Source organism: Leptopilina heterotoma, unplaced genomic scaffold (genome assembly GCF_015476425.1).
Source record: "Leptopilina heterotoma isolate Lh14 unplaced genomic scaffold, ASM1547642v1 Lhet_163, whole genome shotgun sequence".
Taxonomy (NCBI): Eukaryota; Metazoa; Arthropoda; class Insecta; order Hymenoptera; family Figitidae; genus Leptopilina; species Leptopilina heterotoma.
In genome coordinates this window covers 1,280,063-1,298,284 of record NW_025110879.1, presented here as the reverse complement: position 1 = coordinate 1,298,284, position 18,222 = coordinate 1,280,063, and the positions used below count along the sequence as shown (strand labels likewise).

The following is an 18,222-nucleotide window of genomic DNA, read 5'->3' as shown; positions in this document are numbered from 1 at the left end:
ATAGAGGAGGAAGAAGAAATGGAAATATTATAACACAGAGGAGAACTGGAAGAAGTAAACGAGCGAGAGGAAACAAACCCAGAAAATATCAATTTCGAAAAACACACATATTCATATACTAAGGAAAAACGAGTGTTTTTGGGCATGCTTCGTTGGAGGTGTGACCGTAGAGAAATCTTGGAAAACAACACCGAGGAGAGGAATCTGCAAGACAGGGAATGGAACGAACTTAGATCAAACAATGAAATGGAAATCGAAGAATTCATAAGAAATCAAAGAAGATTATGAACAAAATCCACACACATAATTATTTTTTCTTTTTGTCACTTTCAGATTCCAAACTCAACACGAAATTAACCTATTACATTTACCTTATTATACACAAAGTGTGACTTACTTTATGTTTTCTCCTTCACACAAAATTTTTCTTTCTTTTTTCCTTTTACGTATAATCAAACAAACACTTTTAGTTAAAATTTTTTTTTCTCTCGGTGTGAATCTTTTGTAATTAAAACGTACGTACAACAATTACAAAATAAAACTAAGATCAAAATTTAATTTTGTAATAAACGATAATAAAAATTGATGCGAAATAACAAAATAAAAGATAACAAAATAACAAAATTTCTTTTATAGAATTTTTTCTTTTCTACCCTAAAATAAAATAAAACGAATTAATAAAACAATAACAATAAATAAAATAACAATAAATATAACAAGCAAAACAAAATAAGAAAGAACAAGCAAACAAATAAAACAATAAGACAAAGATTAAACAATATAGACGATTATTTTTAATTTTTTTTAGAAACTAGTGTAGAAAAATTCTTTTTTTTTAAGAATGTTACAGGAAATAATGGAGACAAAGGAGACTTGGCGATGCAGATTCTGCAACAAGAAGGTGTGGAAGACACATTATATAATCCACGATGAATTCTGCAATAAAAGGAACCTAAAAGCAAAAGCAGGTTACTGTGAGCCATCAGCCAACGGGAAAAAATACATAAGAACCAATTGGGACAAACGTCGAGAGGAACTAAAGGAATTTTTGGAGAATAGCTTAGCAGAAGATTCAGGGAAATTAGCAGAAAATATTAAAAACGAAAATTTAGAATTTATAGTTCTCGATACTGATTACGAAGAATTATTAGAAAATTAGCTGAAAATTTTTGTTGTTGTAAGGGGTTACACTTCGTCCCGTTTAGGGGAAGGGGGTGTAACATGGCGTTACAAATTCTCCCGCGTCTGCTGCGAATCGGGCGATTGAACCCGGAAACGGCCGAAGGGCTTCGAGGGTGTCAATCGCCAAATTCGCGGACAGACGCGACACTCGTTGTAATTACTCTCTCGCTAGAACATCGTGTTTGTGTTATCTTTTTGTGTCGCCGAACGCCAGTTTCCTCACCTCCGTTTGCGGTGATTTCTCCTCATAATACATCACCAGTAAGTTGGATAAATAAATTATTGTATTAAGTGAATTGCTTATCTTGTCTATTCTTCCCTTTCCCACCTTTTCCCACATAGTATAATTGGAATCATCGGGCAACCAATTATATGATATATAATTATTCTAATAATAAATATTTAGATTAGAAACAAAGCAGTCTATGTTACATCTGACAACTGAGTGCACTAAATTTATGAAAAGCATAAAGTGTAAGTAGAAATTACTATATTTAAATTTCTATTGTCTAAGTGCAAAAAAAGGAAATAAAGGTTTGTTAATTAATTCGCTTCGCTTCGCCTACAATTTGTTCCAAAAAAGTGCTAGTTCAAAAATTGGCAACTGCTCGCACTAGTTTCCGAACGATATTTTTAGTACAACAAAAAATTAATATACGTTCTCTTTTTATTAATCGCTTTTGAAATAATTAATTATATTAATTCTTGAATATAATATTATTTAACAGAAATAGAAGAAAGTGACACCGATGACAGTGGTACAAAATGTGATACAGACTGAAATTCATCTGATTTTAGTAATTATTCAGCTAAGGACAACAATGTGAAACCAGAGATGAAAACAAAGACCGACTTGAGAATATTAACTAAATTATAATTAAATTAATGAGTTTCATAATATTTATGCAGAATAACTAATCAACTTTTAAATATATTTGCAATTTGTATTATAACAAATTGGGATAAATGTATTATTATGTATGTATTGCAATTGTGCTGAAAGTTTTTTATATTTTTTTTAGAAAAGCTGGAAGATATGACAAAACTTCTTAAAGCTCGTAAGTATAAAATAAAATAATTAGAATAGGATTGACACAGGTCTTCAAAAAGTCAGGAAAAATGAAATTAGTCAGAGAATTTCATCAAATATTTAATAATAATTCATTAATAATTCCTTAGAAAAGAATTTTGTTAAAAACTATGTCAATTTTAAGAAATAATTGATATAAAAAAATTTTTAAACAGTTTTTGTAAACTTTAATTGTTGTTAAGACAAAAATAAAGTAATATTTACTTTAAAAATTTATTCTATATAAATATATATATATATATATATATATATATATCCATATACAAAATTAAAGTTTTAAAATATTATATAAAATTCTTAGAAATTAGGTTTTTAAAATATTTCAATTTTATTTTTTAAATATTATTATTAAATGTTTACATATAAGTAATTGATCATTCAAAAAAAATAAAAATTTCGTACAATTTGACTTTTTTAATGATTGAACTTCTTTTGAATTTTTTTCCATATGAATCAGAAGAATATTAAAATTTTGGCTGAAAATCTGTTCAAAGTTAGAGAAAAACAAAATCGATTTTTTGAGGAAGTCATATAAAAATATAAAATTAGAATTTTATAAATTTTACTTAAATGTTTTTTATTTTTGTTAAACGATGCTGACGAAAGCGATAATGAAATTTCGGAAAAGGATAAAGAAATCCAGAATTCAAAGGAAAGTGATGATAATTTCAACAATAACAATTTCGGTAATTAATAATTAATTAGGAATTGCTTATTGTATATTAAAATAAATTAATAATAATTTAATTGTATTCTATTATGATAAGATTAATCTTATTTTTTATATTTTATTAGATGAAAAAAAATCAATGATAAAAGAAGACAGGCCTACTCTTATGCACTAAAAATTTCCACGAAAGGGAATAAATTTAAACGTTGTGATTTCGGTATTTTGCACACAGTTCTTTTAGTAATTTGTTAAATTTTCTTATGATATTAAAATTTTATTTAAAATACTACAGATGTCTTTATTAAAATTTCAGATAATACTAGAGAAAAAGAAAAGATTGTCCAAAATATTGAGGTTAAAAAAAATACGGAAGTGCTCATAAAATCCATAGAAAACTTATCTCAAGAAAAGAAATTAGTAAAATATGAAGAAAATAAGTGTAATATATTTTTTAAATACATAAATAAAATACGTAGACTAGGTTTTATTTGCGATATATAATATAAAGTTTTCAAATTACAGGGGAAAAGCAGCTAAATGAATCGACATCTCCATCAACCTTCGTTGGAAATATAAATTCAAGGTTGCAATATGATGTGAAGGCCCTTTTTGGTAATATATTGTTAATGTATAGTTAAATATATTTTTTGAACAAAATTGCGCTTATCATAATTAGAAAAATATATTTTCACAGATAATCCTGAATTTCAAATTATGCTAAGGCAAGCATTTCAAAGTTTTATCGACAATTGCACATTTGAAAGAACATATAAGGAAACGTGGTCATTGAAACATGCGGAAACAAATAAAGGAAATATGAAAATTAAGATTTAAAATTTTTTTGAAAATGTAATTCATATGGAAAAATAATAATTTAAAAAAATGGTTTGATGACATTAAAGTTCGAGTTAGGGGAGAGTGGGGCAAAATGGGGTACCTTTTTGAAATTGGCTGTTTACAGAGAACCAAACGAATAAATCGATTCAGCTAAACTTCAGAATTCTTCTTAGTACACTTAGCTTTGAGGAAATTATGATAATAGCGGAGAAAAAAATTTTTGATAGAACTTATATCGTATTTTCTGAGAAAGTGCTAAAATCCCATTTTGCCCCACCCGTGGGGCAAAATGGGGTGGCATCAAATAACTATACAAAACATTGAATATTTTTTCAAAATTCATTAAATTCTTGTTGTATGAGATTATAAATAAGAACAGAAAGTAGGATTCTTTATTACTATAAAAAAACAAGTAATATTTATTAGAATTTAACAAAAAAACATGGATATTGCAAAATATCGATATATCGATTATTAAACATCGATAGTATAAATGCTTCGAAACAAAACTATCGATTCTTTTGCAGGAAACCTTTAAATATGCATAATATAATGTTTTTAAATAGTTTTAATGAAACGGCGTAGCTTCCGGCATGTCCCACACTTAGGTACCCCATTCTGCCCCACACTGCATATTAAAACAAAATGCAATGTTCACAAGTTATTGTAAACAATTAAACAATCTATTCTATTGGAAATTACTCTAGAATAAGTACTGAAAAAGATCCCACACTTGCCAAATTAAATGCACTATCCCATAAAGTTTTGTAAGCACTTTAATTTTGAAAAAAATTCATATTTTTTTTGCTTAAAACTTAAAAGTTGTATAACTTTCAAAATAAAATTTTCTTTCGAGTGTCTTTATAATTAATAACAGTTTCTTATCAACATGAATGATATATGTCGAGGATAAAAAAATTAAAAGTATCTATCATGGAAAAACAGAGGTACCCCATTTGACCCGCCTACCCCATTTTGCCCCACTCTCCCCTACTACGAAATTCGAACCGAACCGAGTTTTTTTTTGTTTGGCGTCGTTCAAACGATGAATTTTCGACATTCGAGTCAGTCCAGTTCGAATGTCGAAAAACCGACATTAGATTTAGCCTAGTTCGAATGTCGAATTTTCGACATTCGACATTTCGGCGCCCCAAAACCGAACAAAACTCGGTTCGGTTAAAATTTTGCACAGCTCTAAGAAATACCCCATATTACTAAATTTCTATTTCAGAAATCGGAAAAACTAAAGATATTATTTCATCTGAAAAAAGTGCTTCAATAAGTCCAAAAGAAAAGGAGCTTTTCACATGTATTGTGCAAGAAGAACAGTGCGATGGTAAAATATCAAGTTTTACGCATGAAATTAAAAATTTTTAATCTTCTAGTGACGTACAACTTTATTTGTTTTTCTTCTCGTTTTCCTATAGATAGGAAATATTTTTTCTTTAATCATTTGTATTCTTAAATAATTTTTTGTAAAATTATAGAATTTCAAAAAGATTCAGATTTACAATTTTTTAAAATTGTAAATTATATGAAAAAATAATAATTTTAAAAAATAGTTTTTCAAAAGAAACAATGTAAATGTAAAAATTGTATCTTTATTTATCTATCGGAATAATATTTCTAAATGTTATAATTATTTAAAAAGTGAAAATCTTTAAATTAGCAGTGATTAAAATATTACTAAATTTCTATTTTCAAAATAATTTCAAAAAAATGTACTCGTTTTAAATAAAAATACTTGATACTTATTTTTCTCAGCAATTATTAAAAATCATATTTTTCTTGTATGTGAGTGTTACGTCACCGTAACCTATTTTCAATAATAATATGTAAAATAATAATTAATCTTAATAATTAATAATAATAATAATCATATAAATTAATAATATTAATAATAATAGTAATAATTATGATAAAAGTTAATAACAAAATTATTATTTACATATTATTATAAATAATAACTATAAATATTAATAATAATCAATAATAAATTGTAATAATAAACATAAACAATAATAAATTGTAATAATAAATAATAACAAATTTAAACAATTATAATTAACAACAAAGTTAAACAATTATAATTAACAAATTGTAACAATTAATAACAAAATTATAAAATAACATGAGTAATAAGGGAATGTACACGTGCGATCTAATAGTGAGTCACCACAAGTGTTCCAGTAACAAAGGGGTTTCTAAAATGCATGGAAACTCGTACAATTCGTAAAATACATGAAAACGTGGACGATTCGTGAAATACATGGAAACACGTACAATTTCTAAAATACACAGGCAAATTTGGGTATAAGAAGAGCCAGACCATCAACAGCAGTTCAGTCTAAGAAGTCAGTCTAAGAAAGCAGTCTAGAAAAGCAGTCAAGAAAATGTAGTCGTCAATATTATAAGTCTCAAATTGAGAAGTGGTGCTCTGCACAAGTCAGTCTTAAAATTTTATCTATAACAAGTGGTTCTTCACGACGCAGTGCTCTAAACCCAGTTTCAGTAGTTGTCCTTTACTCTACGTATATTTCAAAAGTGCATTTTGGAAAGTAAATCTGGAAGTCAAATTTGCCATTTGAAAAGAGTGTTCCTGTTTCTCGAGACACAATACTGCATCCACTTAGTCAAGCATTAACGGACTAGAGCCATTATACCTTAGCGACTAGCATCACCCTTTGTCCCAAGGTAAACAATCAAAGCACTCTAAGACTCACATTAGAAAGCCTATTTCTATCTCTTATTTTCATCAATTTTATCTTATTTCATAAAATACACATATATTTGTTCAACTAAAGTAATTTCTTGTTATTTACTACCCCGTCCCTATTTTAATTAATTTTAAAATAAAATCGGGAAACATTAGGGAAATTATAATAATTAGGATCGTAACATGAGTAATAATATTTGGAAGAGTTATAATTATTTAAGTTATTAATTATCAGCAGCAATTAAAATATTACTAAATTTCTATTTCAGAAATCGGAAAAACTAAAGATATTATTTCATCTGAAAAAAGTGCTTCAATAAGTCCAAAAGAAAAGGAGCATTCCACATGTATTGTGCAAGAAGAATAATGCGATGGTAAAATATCAAGTTTTAAGCATGAAATTTAAAAACAATAATTTAAAAAAATAGTTTTTCAAAACAAACAATGTAAATGAAAAAATTGTATCTTTATTTATTTATCGGAATAATAATATTTTTAAATGTTTTAATTATTTAAAAAGTGAAAATCTTTAAATTAGCAGCGATTAAAATATTACGAAATTTCTATTTTCAAAATAACTTCAAAAAAATGTACTCGTTTTAAATAGAAATACTTGATACTTATTTTTCTCAGCAATTATAAAAAATATATTTTTCTTGTATCTGAGTAATAATATTTGGAAGAGTTATAATTATTTAAGTTATTAATTATCAGCAGCAATTAAAATATTACTAAATTTCTATTTCAGAAATCGGAAAAACTGAAGATATTATTTCATCTAAAAAAAGTGCTTCAATAAGTCCAAAAGAAATGGAACCTTCCACAACTATTGTGCAAGAAGAACTGTGCGATGGTAAAATATCAAGTTTTGCACATGAAATTAAAAAATTTTGATCTACTACTGACGTTTTCTTTGTCTTTCTTTTCATTTTTCTATAGATAAGAACTTTCCTTTTTTCCTTTAAACAATTGAATTCTTAAAGAATTTAATAAAATTATTTTATAATAATTTTATTTAAATAACCCTATCAAAATAATCTCATTCGACGCATAATGAAATACACTTTAAATATAATTATCAGAAAAAAATATTTCGTTTAAAATTTTTCCGATAATTAGATTTAAAGTTGAGAAAAATTGCTTAAAAATCTACAATCACTTATCTTCTTTTCAATGTTTGTTAAATCTCTCTACATACTTGGCTCGACAATGAAAAGGAGGAAGGAAATATTCTTGTAAGTGTATAGTTATTCGGCTGATTGATTGTGTCACCCCGTTTAAGTCCTACCCACGTCTTATTAATTTAACAATATTAAAATCTTAAATAGGCTGCCACATTTTTGGCGCCCAACGTGATTTTTTTGTGTGAAAAACTTGCATTTTAAAAAAAAATTACCTTTACCGCGCCTGAACAGCAGTTCACTGCCATTTTCGAAAACAAAATAGTTTCTTTTTCGAATTATTCTCTCGCGCTAAAAGTCATATTAAATTATAACCAGCCGAATTTCCGTACCTTACTGCTATTTATTGCCAGTTATTTTGCTTTATAAAATTTTATTTATTATAATAAATACTATGAAATCAAGCATGCTCAATTTTTCCTGATCTCTCACTGCTTTCGCCTGCACCAATCTCGCACTGCACTACGAACAATACAAAATTATAAATTTTTTGCTTATAATCACACCAATCTCACTATACTTCGCTTTTAAAAAAAAAATAAAAATAATATCTGATAATTATTTAAATTGTTTTTGTAATTCGCTCAAAATAGAATAATTATTATTTAAATTATTTTTGTACTTCGCTTTGTAAAACTGCTTACTGCTTTTACATTTCTGCCAATTTTTTTTCTACGCTAATATAAATAATCGCATTTTATCATAAAATATCTTTGAATTGATTCTCGCCAATTTTCTCGACTATCATGCGTGACAAAAAATGATTAAATAAATTTTTGTCAATACGGTAGCTAAAATTGCTACAACAAAATACGGAATTGCGAGTTTCCAGCTTGATTAGCGCGACGAAAACACAGCTGTGTTTACTATCACAGCACAAATACCTTGCTTCTTTCAGGTCTTCGAAATTACAGAAATAATGAAATTTTAATTTTATTTCAATGACTTCTGTATAATCTTTCTATTAAAGAGAGAAACTATTTTGAGAAAGGGAAAAATCTAATCAATTTAAAAAAAAATAATTTTATTAATAAAAGTTTGATTATCGAAATTAAAACGAAATGTAACTTTTATTTTCCTCTGAATTAATAAATAAAATTAATTAACAATTGAAGCAGGAGAATAAAAATTACCAATAATAAAATTGACAAAAATTCTATTAATAATTAAATTAACAAAATAGAAATTATTAACAATTAAATTGGTAAAATAAAAATGTGTTAAAAAAAAAATTTTGAATTGTTAAATCAAAATTTCTTCAATGATTAAATTGAGAAAAGAAATTCTTTTTTCTCACTAATAATTGGATAAATCAAAAAAAAAATAATAAAAGAAAATAACTTAATTTGAATACAGTAATTCCCAAAATTCAAGCGCAATAAATTGCCTTGAATTTAAACAAACTACTGAATTTTTAAAAAATTTTTTTTCCAGCGCAATAATTAAATTGAATTAAATCGCCAACAAAATCTTTTTTTTTATGTGTAAAACGACCTAATTACTTAATAGTAATCAATCAATAAATTCCAATTTTTTAATTATTGAATTTTTTCTTCCTTTCTCAGAATTAAATAAAGTTGATTTAGCCAATTAACTAAATTAACTTATAAACAAAAATTTTTTTTTATTTAAAATTTTTTTTTATCTTTCTCTTTTTTAACTATGGGAAGAAGAAGCCCAAAATCAAACACACAAAAAATGCAAACTCGTTCTGACACGAATGCATTTAAAAGAAGTGACAAAATGACTCGCAGCCCCACACAATCCACAAAAAAAAATAACAACATTACCGAACACATTCCACAAGAAGAAATATGGAGCGCAACTAGAGAAAATTTAGAAACTATTTTTCCACAAAATCAAAGACCTCCTACACCAACAGAAAATTTTAGCCCAATTCACAGCGATATCGAGGAAAACGAAACCGCTCGCGCTAATATTCCAGGAGAAAATGAAACTTTGTTAGATAACACAACTGACATTTTCAAAGATACTAACACAAACGACCAATTACAGACTTCATTAGGAGCAATCTCGAAAACATTATTTTCTCGCCGCGGCCGTAAAACCAAACACCCGGTAGCTCCAATCACAACTTCACACTTAAAATCATTTTTTACACAGGTTGAATCTTTTGCTTACAACCAAGCAGAAGAGAACAGAAAATTTAAAGACGAAATGAAAAACATGTTACGGAACCATCTTGAAAATTCTAGCCAAGAAATACGCATAGCACACAAAGAAAACCACTTCGAAATAACCGCGCTTAGAAAAGAAACTTCTAATTCAATAGAAAAACTTCGCGCTGAAATGAAATCCCAAATTCAAGACCTTACGAATAAAATGTCGCAAATGCAAACGGGACATGCGCCATCCCCATGGCACGACTCTCGTTGGGCATATGATAATAGTGGTGAACATATTCCACATGCACAACAGACTAGTTTACCCCCCACTACAACAACCACAACGGTCACATTCACGGGTAACACTTCGACTGTAAGTCAAAGTACAACTGCAGTTGCACCACCAACATGCCCACCACTTTCTTATGCTACACCTTCGCGACAACGCTCTTCTACAAACCGTACATTACATTTCGCCGAACAACCAGATTATTTGTTTCAAACACCCTTAAATTCAAACACAAATAATCATGATTTAATTGATATGCATTCGAACCCGGCTCTTAACGCATCTATCGCGCAACGAACTCACGTTCCAAATTTGCATAAAATCATTAAATCGTGGGACCTCAAATTTCCCGGAAAACAAGATGCAAATGAATTTCTCGACGAATTTGAAAGAAAAATGACCGCTTCAGCAATCGATCCCAACGACGCGCTTCCGATTTTTTCCCAAACGCTCACAGATACCGCGTTTTCATGGTTCAACATGTTTCGCCATAAATGGACAACATGGACCGAATTTTCTAAATCATTCCGAAAAACATTTAGCGATGTAAACGACGATAACCAAATCCTCAATAAAATACATCGCGCGGTTCAATTAGAAAACGAAACAGGGATAGACTACGTCATAAAAATCGGCGCGCTCTACAACAAACTGAGAAATAAAATTCCAGAAAATATTCAGCTCGATAAAATTTATCTAAGTCTGCATTCGGAATTAATTTCTCTTTTCGATCGCGACAGCTTCAACTCTTATGAAGAACTTTTAGATAAGATACGCAAATACCAAGAAAAAATCGAATTTATGCAGCAATCAAATAAATTGCACGAACAAGACGCGAAACGGTCTCGTAACCCGCGCAATAGAAACCAATTGAATGCAATCGATTCGCAGGTATCTCAATCCAAAACCCCTTCCGTCGAATCTACCGAAAATGATAAAAAAGCAGAAAATAAACAAAAACAAGCGAATAAAAGTAAACAAAAAGCGAAACCAGAGCCCGAACAAAACTTAAATAAAATAGACATCTATCAAAAACAGTTCAAGTCTCTTAAATAAAAATTAAATATAAGCGATGCAGAAAATTCCAAAGCGAATAAATCTAAGAGCGCTTTGATCAGTCCGAACAAACCTTCGTCTTCTCACAGATCGCGCAAACGTTCCACTTCTACTTCTTCTCACTCCTCAAGCTCTGCTTCGTCGCAGAAAGGGGGGGAAAAGCGTAGATCGTCTGCGCACAAGAAAAGCGAAAATCCTCGTGGCCAAAACGGTCGTGGAAATGGCCAACGAGGCGGAAACAATCAAAATAATCGCGGACGCGGTTATAACAATGGTTGGAATGGCAGTGGCCGTGGTTACAATCAAAACCAAGGCTACTACCATAACTCCCCCCACTCTCCGCAATACTACCAGCTAGATTGCCAGTGCAGCGCGCAAAACGTAAGACCTCCTTGTCCCCCGCACGCGCCTCCACCGCAACCAACGCAGCCACCATGGCACGGTAATTACAACCGCGATTACTCACAAAACTACGGTCACAACGCGCAGGATAATCAATCAAAAAACGACAGAGATGCCAGGAGAGACTAGATCTCCCTGGCAAAACCCCATCTAAACAAAACGAAAATCGACCGATAAACTACTTAAACGAAATTGATACTTCTTCAAATTCAGAAAGCATCCCTATCGCTAATGAATCAACGTACAATCCTCAAATAGCATCAACACTAAACAAAGCGCATGCAGGTAGGATTGATACTAGTGATTCTGAGAGCGATTATGATGATTGCTTATATTCTGAATCTGAGACTGAGTACTCTGAATCTGAGGAAGATTGCTCTCCCACAATAGGCGCGTGCATATCTTCACTCAGATCGTTGCCACTGATTAATCAGTCGAACAATTTATTTGTATTGACTGATAAAACTAAGCGCAGAGTACACAAAGGGCACGCATCGCCCTCACCGCCTCAGGAAAGATGTACAATTTCCACGGTAATCAAAATCGGTAACGAAAGAATAACAGCGCTTCTTGACACAGGTAGTGATCGAACTTTCATGTCAGGAGAACTTTTTGACAAACTCGAAAGTTTAGCTAACGGCGATCCGATTAAGGACGCGATAACGCGCGCCGGCGTACAACTCGCGCAACGCGATCACGTAGCCGCACCTCGCCATTCCGTAAAATTCGATATCGAAATAGATAATTGCCACGGTGAAATATGGTTTGCCGTTCTCGACGGTCTAACTACACCAGTCATTTTAGGCATGGACTTTATAACTAGTTGGCAAGTTATTATTGACGCAAGCCAAGGTTATTGGTCCATGAAAGGGTCCTCGGTTCGTCACCCTTTAGGCTCCATTTCCAATGCACGTAGCTTCCTAAATTCGGCTCAATTAATCAAATTATCTCCGGAACAAAGGAATAAATTGAATGCGTTTTTAGATGATAAATTATCGAAATTTACCTCTGGAACCGGTGTTACTAATTTAACGACACACGTTATAGAGCTCACCGATCCAACGCCATTTAAATTGAAACCTTATCGCCGCAGCTTAGAAGCGAACAAAATAATTAACGATCAAATTGACATTTACCTAGACAAAAAGTTTATTGTTAGGAGCAATGGACGTTTTGCTAGCCCAGTGGTGCTCACTTATCGTAAGGATGGTAGGCCTAGAGTATGCATGGACTTCCGAAAGTTGAATAAGAACACAAAGAAATCAGCATACCCTTTGCCACGTATGAAAACCATACTTGATGCGCTATCTGAGGCTAACATTATTAGCACCATTGATTTAACCGACGCGTTTCACCACATACCAATTGACCCGAAATCGCGAGAATACACCGCCTTCGTTGTCCCTGGTCGTGGACAGTTTGAATGGGTCAGAATGCCCTTCGGACTCACAAATGCGCCGGCAACTTTCCAAGCTCTAACCGATAGACTGAAAGAAAAGTTCGTAGAACACATTCGCGCTAAAAATCTGCCCGAACATTACTGCGAACAAGTTCACGCGTATCTCGACGATTGGATAATAATATCCAAAACATTCGAAGAACATATTCTGCTTCTCGATGTAGTCCTTACCATTCTACAGGAAGCAGGATTGTCTATCAATCGCGATAAATCCTATTTCGCGAAATCGTCAGTAGAATATTTAGGTTTCATCCTAGACAAAGATGGTTTAAAACCAAACGCGAAGCGTGTCGAACCAATCCTCGAACGAGCAACTCCTCGTAACCGAAAAGAGTTGCGCCGGTTTAACGGCTCAGTGAACTGGTATCACCGTCACTTGCGCAATATTGCAAAAGTGCAAGGACCACTAAATAAATTAGCGAGTCCCAAGGTACCTTGGAACTGGACCGAAGAACACGAGGCCGCGTTCAACGAAGTTAAAGAATCTTTAAAAAGCGCTTTAACTTTAGTCGCGCCTAAGCCTGGCTTACCTTTTTACTTGTATACCGATGCAAGCGACACCGGTATTGGTGCTATCTTGACACAGCAAGATGGAGAAAAAGAGTACTTGATCACGTGCTTAAGCAGACCTTTAAGGGGTGCGGAATTAAATTACACCACCACCGAAAAGGAATGTTTGGCCGTTATCTTTGCTATTAAAAAGCTCCGCTGTTACCTCGAATGCGCTGAATTTACTGTGATAACAGATCATTCCAGTTTAATTTGGTTGCAAGGTCTCAAAGACCCAAAAGGTAGACTTGCGCGATGGGCTCTCGAGCTTTCCGCAAACAGTGTCAAGATCGAGCACAGAAAAGGTACAACTAATGAAGCGCCGGATACGCTTTCGCGACTTTACGAAGACGATACTAGCGATACGCACGTCACCGAACTAAATTCTGTTAAAAGTCAAAGTTGGTACGACCAGATGCTAGAAAAAGTTCGTAAAGATCCCTCGCGCTACGAAAGATACAAAGTTGATTCGAACAATCAACTATACTACTATAAACCAAATATGGTTAAAGAAACCATCGGCGATAATAACGCCTGGAAAAAGATCCTTAAAGAAAACGAAATTTTACCGATTATTACCTAGCATCATTGCACTACTCAATCCGCGCACCAAGGCATCAATAAAACTTATCTTTCGATAATTAACCATTTTTATTGGCCCGGTATGCGCGAAGACATCAAGCGTTACGTTAATGAATGCGAGACTTGCCTCAAGTGTAAACCAAAAAATACACCCCCACAAGGCTTAATCTATCCGCGCAAAATTACGGAACCTTGGGAAACAGTGTCACTCGATATAGTAGGTCCCCTACCTCGGTCGAAATCTGGTAAAAGCTACATATTAGTTTGCGAAGACACATATACTCGTTACATAGACTGCTTCGCGCTATCCAAAGCAGACGGTCCAAAGATTGTAAAATGTTTAAACACTCTTGTTAACCGCTGGGGAGCGCCTAGAATCGTTATTACTGACAACGGTACAGAGTTTGTAAACCGCAACATTACATCGTTTTTACAAAAAATCGGTTCAGTACAACGTACAACACCCGTATATCACCCTCAGGCTAACCCTGTTGAGCGCGTGAATCGTAATTTAAAAACTATGCTAGCGAGCCTTCTCGGTGAAAACCAGCGCGAATGGGATACTCTACTCGAAGATATCCAGTTTGCATACAACACTACCGTTCACACTTCCCTTGGAGTCACACCAGCTTTTCTAAACTTTGCCCGTGAACCAAGACGAACAGGCGAACCACCGCGCGAGGTAAACACTGACACAAACACAGACGAGACGCTTAACACTTGGTTAGATCGCGTAAAACAAATAGATGCGCTTCGCGCAAAAGTTGAACAACTTATGACTAAGGCCAGTAAAAAGCAAGGCAAGATATATAATAAATATCGGAAAAATAATATTGACTTTCAACCTGGAGATTTCGTATTCTACCCTAATAACGTCTTGTCTAACGCTGCACGTGGTTATAGTTCCAAACTAGCGCCACGTTATAAAGGTCCAGCAAAAGTTCTAGAAAAATTGTCACCCATGATAGTTTCCATCGGCAATATGCATGGCAAAAAGTTAGGGAAATATCACATAAACGATTTAAAACCGGCAAGAAAAAACCTTAGATCGCGTACTATTTTGTAAACCTCCTTTTCAGATATCAATTCTACAATATGGAGTCTACAACCAGCGCGAAAGCACCAACAACCATCGATGTATCCGAGGTTATGGCTGTATACTTTGCTTCTCCGCCAGAGGGTCAGCAAATAGATGACGCCAAGTTAAAATTCGAGGAATCACCGACGGGTTTGGTCGCGCTTTCCAAGTCCGCTTTCAACAAAATTGTCGCCGAGCGCGATAACTTTTTGGCTCAACTAAAAAAGGCCGACAAAACAATCGCCAAACTGCGCAAAGAGGTCAACACCCCAGTCCCTAGCATCAATGCGGATATTGCTGAACAAAACCGCGAAATCATTCGACTGAATCAAGAGCGTCGTAAAATGTCCGATCGTCTTACTGCAGCAGAGACGGAATCTAAATCTTCAGCCGAACAAGAGGCCAAATTCAAGGCCGAAGCCCAATCCTACAGGAAGGATTACAACGAATTAATAGCAGATTATTATCATATCGAAGACCAGTATTACCGTCTGCACAATCTCTTAAAATCCAGCATTAAAGAGGTTTTCCGCGCCATGACCGAGCTGCGCGAACCTAGACTACGCCCGAAAGCTCCAGATGGATGCCTCAACTGTGGAGTCTCTGGCCACAGCTACCGCTCGTGCGCAAAGGAATATACGGGTCTCTTCTGCCAAATTTGTTCTCACCCAGACTTCTCGACAGATGACTGTCCATGGCCGCACTATTCAGAATTGCCTAAACAACTACCTGACCACAAGCGGTGCAAGTGCTGCTGACGTCCGCGCAACATGCCGGACCCGAACTGCTACGACTGTCGCAAACGTATGATACAAGAAAACATCGCGCTGCGCAACCAACTTGCCATCGAATTGGAGATTAAACACTCACTTCCTCCGGCATTACCTAGGGAACCAAGCAAAAACGATGACAATCCCTCACCACAAGAAGAAGAAGGACTGACGCAGAATACTTGTGCTCAAGAAGCCCTGCTCCTCGGTGCCGAAGCGTTACAAAAATTGTCCCCACACGCTTCAGACGTCGCCAACGCTACCCTTTGGCAAAGCTTAGCTCAAGCCTATAGCCTCGTCGTTGATAAGGACGACACTCTTCAAGAAGAAGACGAAGAAGATGAGAAGAAGTGATCCTCTTTAGTGCGTGTCCATCCTCATAAACTATTTTTATTTTTGATTATTTTATGCCGTTGCATAAACCTTTATTATTTTATTACTTATTAAATTTAATATCTAAGTTACAAAAAAAAATTTTCTTTCGTTTCTCAACGACTATTTCATTTATGATTTCAAGCGCCGTTGCGCATTAGAATTATATTCTATTTTCTTAAATTCTTTTTGTTAACTAAAATTCAAGGTATTATTACGCCAACAGTATTCAGCGAACAACATTACATTGTATCGCGCGGAAAAATTCCAAAGAATAATTTTAGGTTAACCTACCAAAGGAAGGTCAAAGTGCCTTTATAATTGTCTACCTCATCGCTAAGACTTATTGAAAATAAGTATACTCTAATAAACTAAGTGAATAATAAATTCAGTCTAAATTAATACTATCTAGTTAATCATACCAGCTATTATTTTACGATTGATTATTAGGATGAGCAGTGAGACATCAGTGATAAAATAATTCTAAATCCTTTTTCCTTCTTTTCTATAGTTTATTTGAAGTTTATAATGATATTATTATTAATAATTATTGATTACTTTCTTTTATGTTTCTTTTAACTTTAAACTTCTAAATTGTTTTTCTTACTAGCCAAGATTTCATAGAATGGAGAAATTTAGCAAACTAGACTAATTCAGAGCGCTAGTAACGATTTAGAAAGGGGGAATTGTAACGATCATAATCATTCCTGTATTATCAATCGTTACAATCGCTCATATTATCATTGTTAATTTGATATTAGTTAGTAAGAGCTTATTTGAATTCGCGCCCTAGCGCCAAATTTTGTCACCAGGCGCCGCACGCGCCGGAATTAGCAGACGACAAAAGCACATGTTGCTTTTGCCGGTTGAAGCACCTCAGATTGGTGTGAACCACGTTTTGATACATAGCCTCTGCGCTTATACAATTTGTAATTGAAAAATCAAAGTTTAATAAATATTGTAAGTGTGTTTCTAAATTGCGCTATTATTTGTTACTGTTTCCATTATCATCTACAAAACTCAGCGCAGATTGCAGTGCAGATTGCAGTGCAGATCAAGAAGGAAATACAAGTAAGTTTGTTAAATCTCTCTACATACTTGGCTCGACAATGAAAAGGAGGAAGGAAATATTCTTGTAAGTGTATAGTTATTCGGCTGATTGATTGTGTCACCCCGTTTAAGTCCTACCCACGTCTTATTAATTTAACAATATTAAAATCTTAAATAGGCTGCCACACTGCTGCAGAGGAGGTAGCTTGCAAACGAACTATACAGTTCAATTCATTTTCTTATCATTAAGTTCTGTCGCCCAAAAACTACGCGTCACGGTTGTCTTGAAGCAAAATAAAGTTTTTCTACGTCGCCAAAAAAAATCATTTGTACAATCTTTTAGAGCGTCATCTCAAGATTCAAAATCAATAAATATTGAAATCCCAGCTGCTCGTCCTTGCGTTTTTTCAACAAATACTGTTTTCATTGAGGTGTACTTGCGTTTGCGAAGGCAAAATATTGGCCCCACTTTACTGTCTTTTTCGCAGTCATAATATTTAAAAGATTAAAAACTGTTTTTGCACCTTAAAATATAATATTAAAACTACAAAAAGAAATAATTGTTTCTTTTTTCAACTATTATTTACGATTTGTAGAGGGCGCCAAAGTATGGCGATCTCTAATTCGTAAGATTTTGCGGTGCCCCCGATATAGCCACTCCTGACAGTCTGAAATCAAAAAAACAAAATTTTTTTCTTAGTATACATAAATACCTAGTGGACGTATGTGATGGAATTAAAAAAAAGTAAAAAAACGAAAATGGCGCCCTTTTAAAGTAAAAAATTTAAAAGATCAAAATCATCGTTTCTTAAA

The 18,222-nt window shown here is 33.1% G+C and overlaps 1 protein-coding gene across 1 annotated transcript; it reads left to right on the top strand.

Moving 5' to 3' along the window:
• The first annotated feature begins 5,959 nt into the window (after nucleotides 1-5,959).
• On the top strand, nucleotides 5,960-15,984 carry LOC122499026. The gene is made up of 4 exons (XM_043607057.1): nucleotides 5,960-6,473; nucleotides 6,765-6,869; nucleotides 7,244-7,348; nucleotides 15,219-15,984. The coding sequence occupies exon 4, from the start codon at nucleotides 15,235-15,237 to the stop codon at nucleotides 15,973-15,975; it is 741 nt and encodes a 246-aa protein (XP_043462992.1). The 5' UTR covers nucleotides 5,960-6,473; nucleotides 6,765-6,869; nucleotides 7,244-7,348; nucleotides 15,219-15,234; the 3' UTR covers nucleotides 15,976-15,984.
• The last annotated feature ends 2,238 nt before the right edge of the window (nucleotides 15,985-18,222 follow it).

What these genes read in the sequence shown, in the direction of transcription:
- LOC122499026 (XM_043607057.1), top strand. Translation starts at nt 15,235, where the DNA reads ATGGAGTCTACAACCAGCGCGAAAGCACCAACAACCATCGATGTATCC.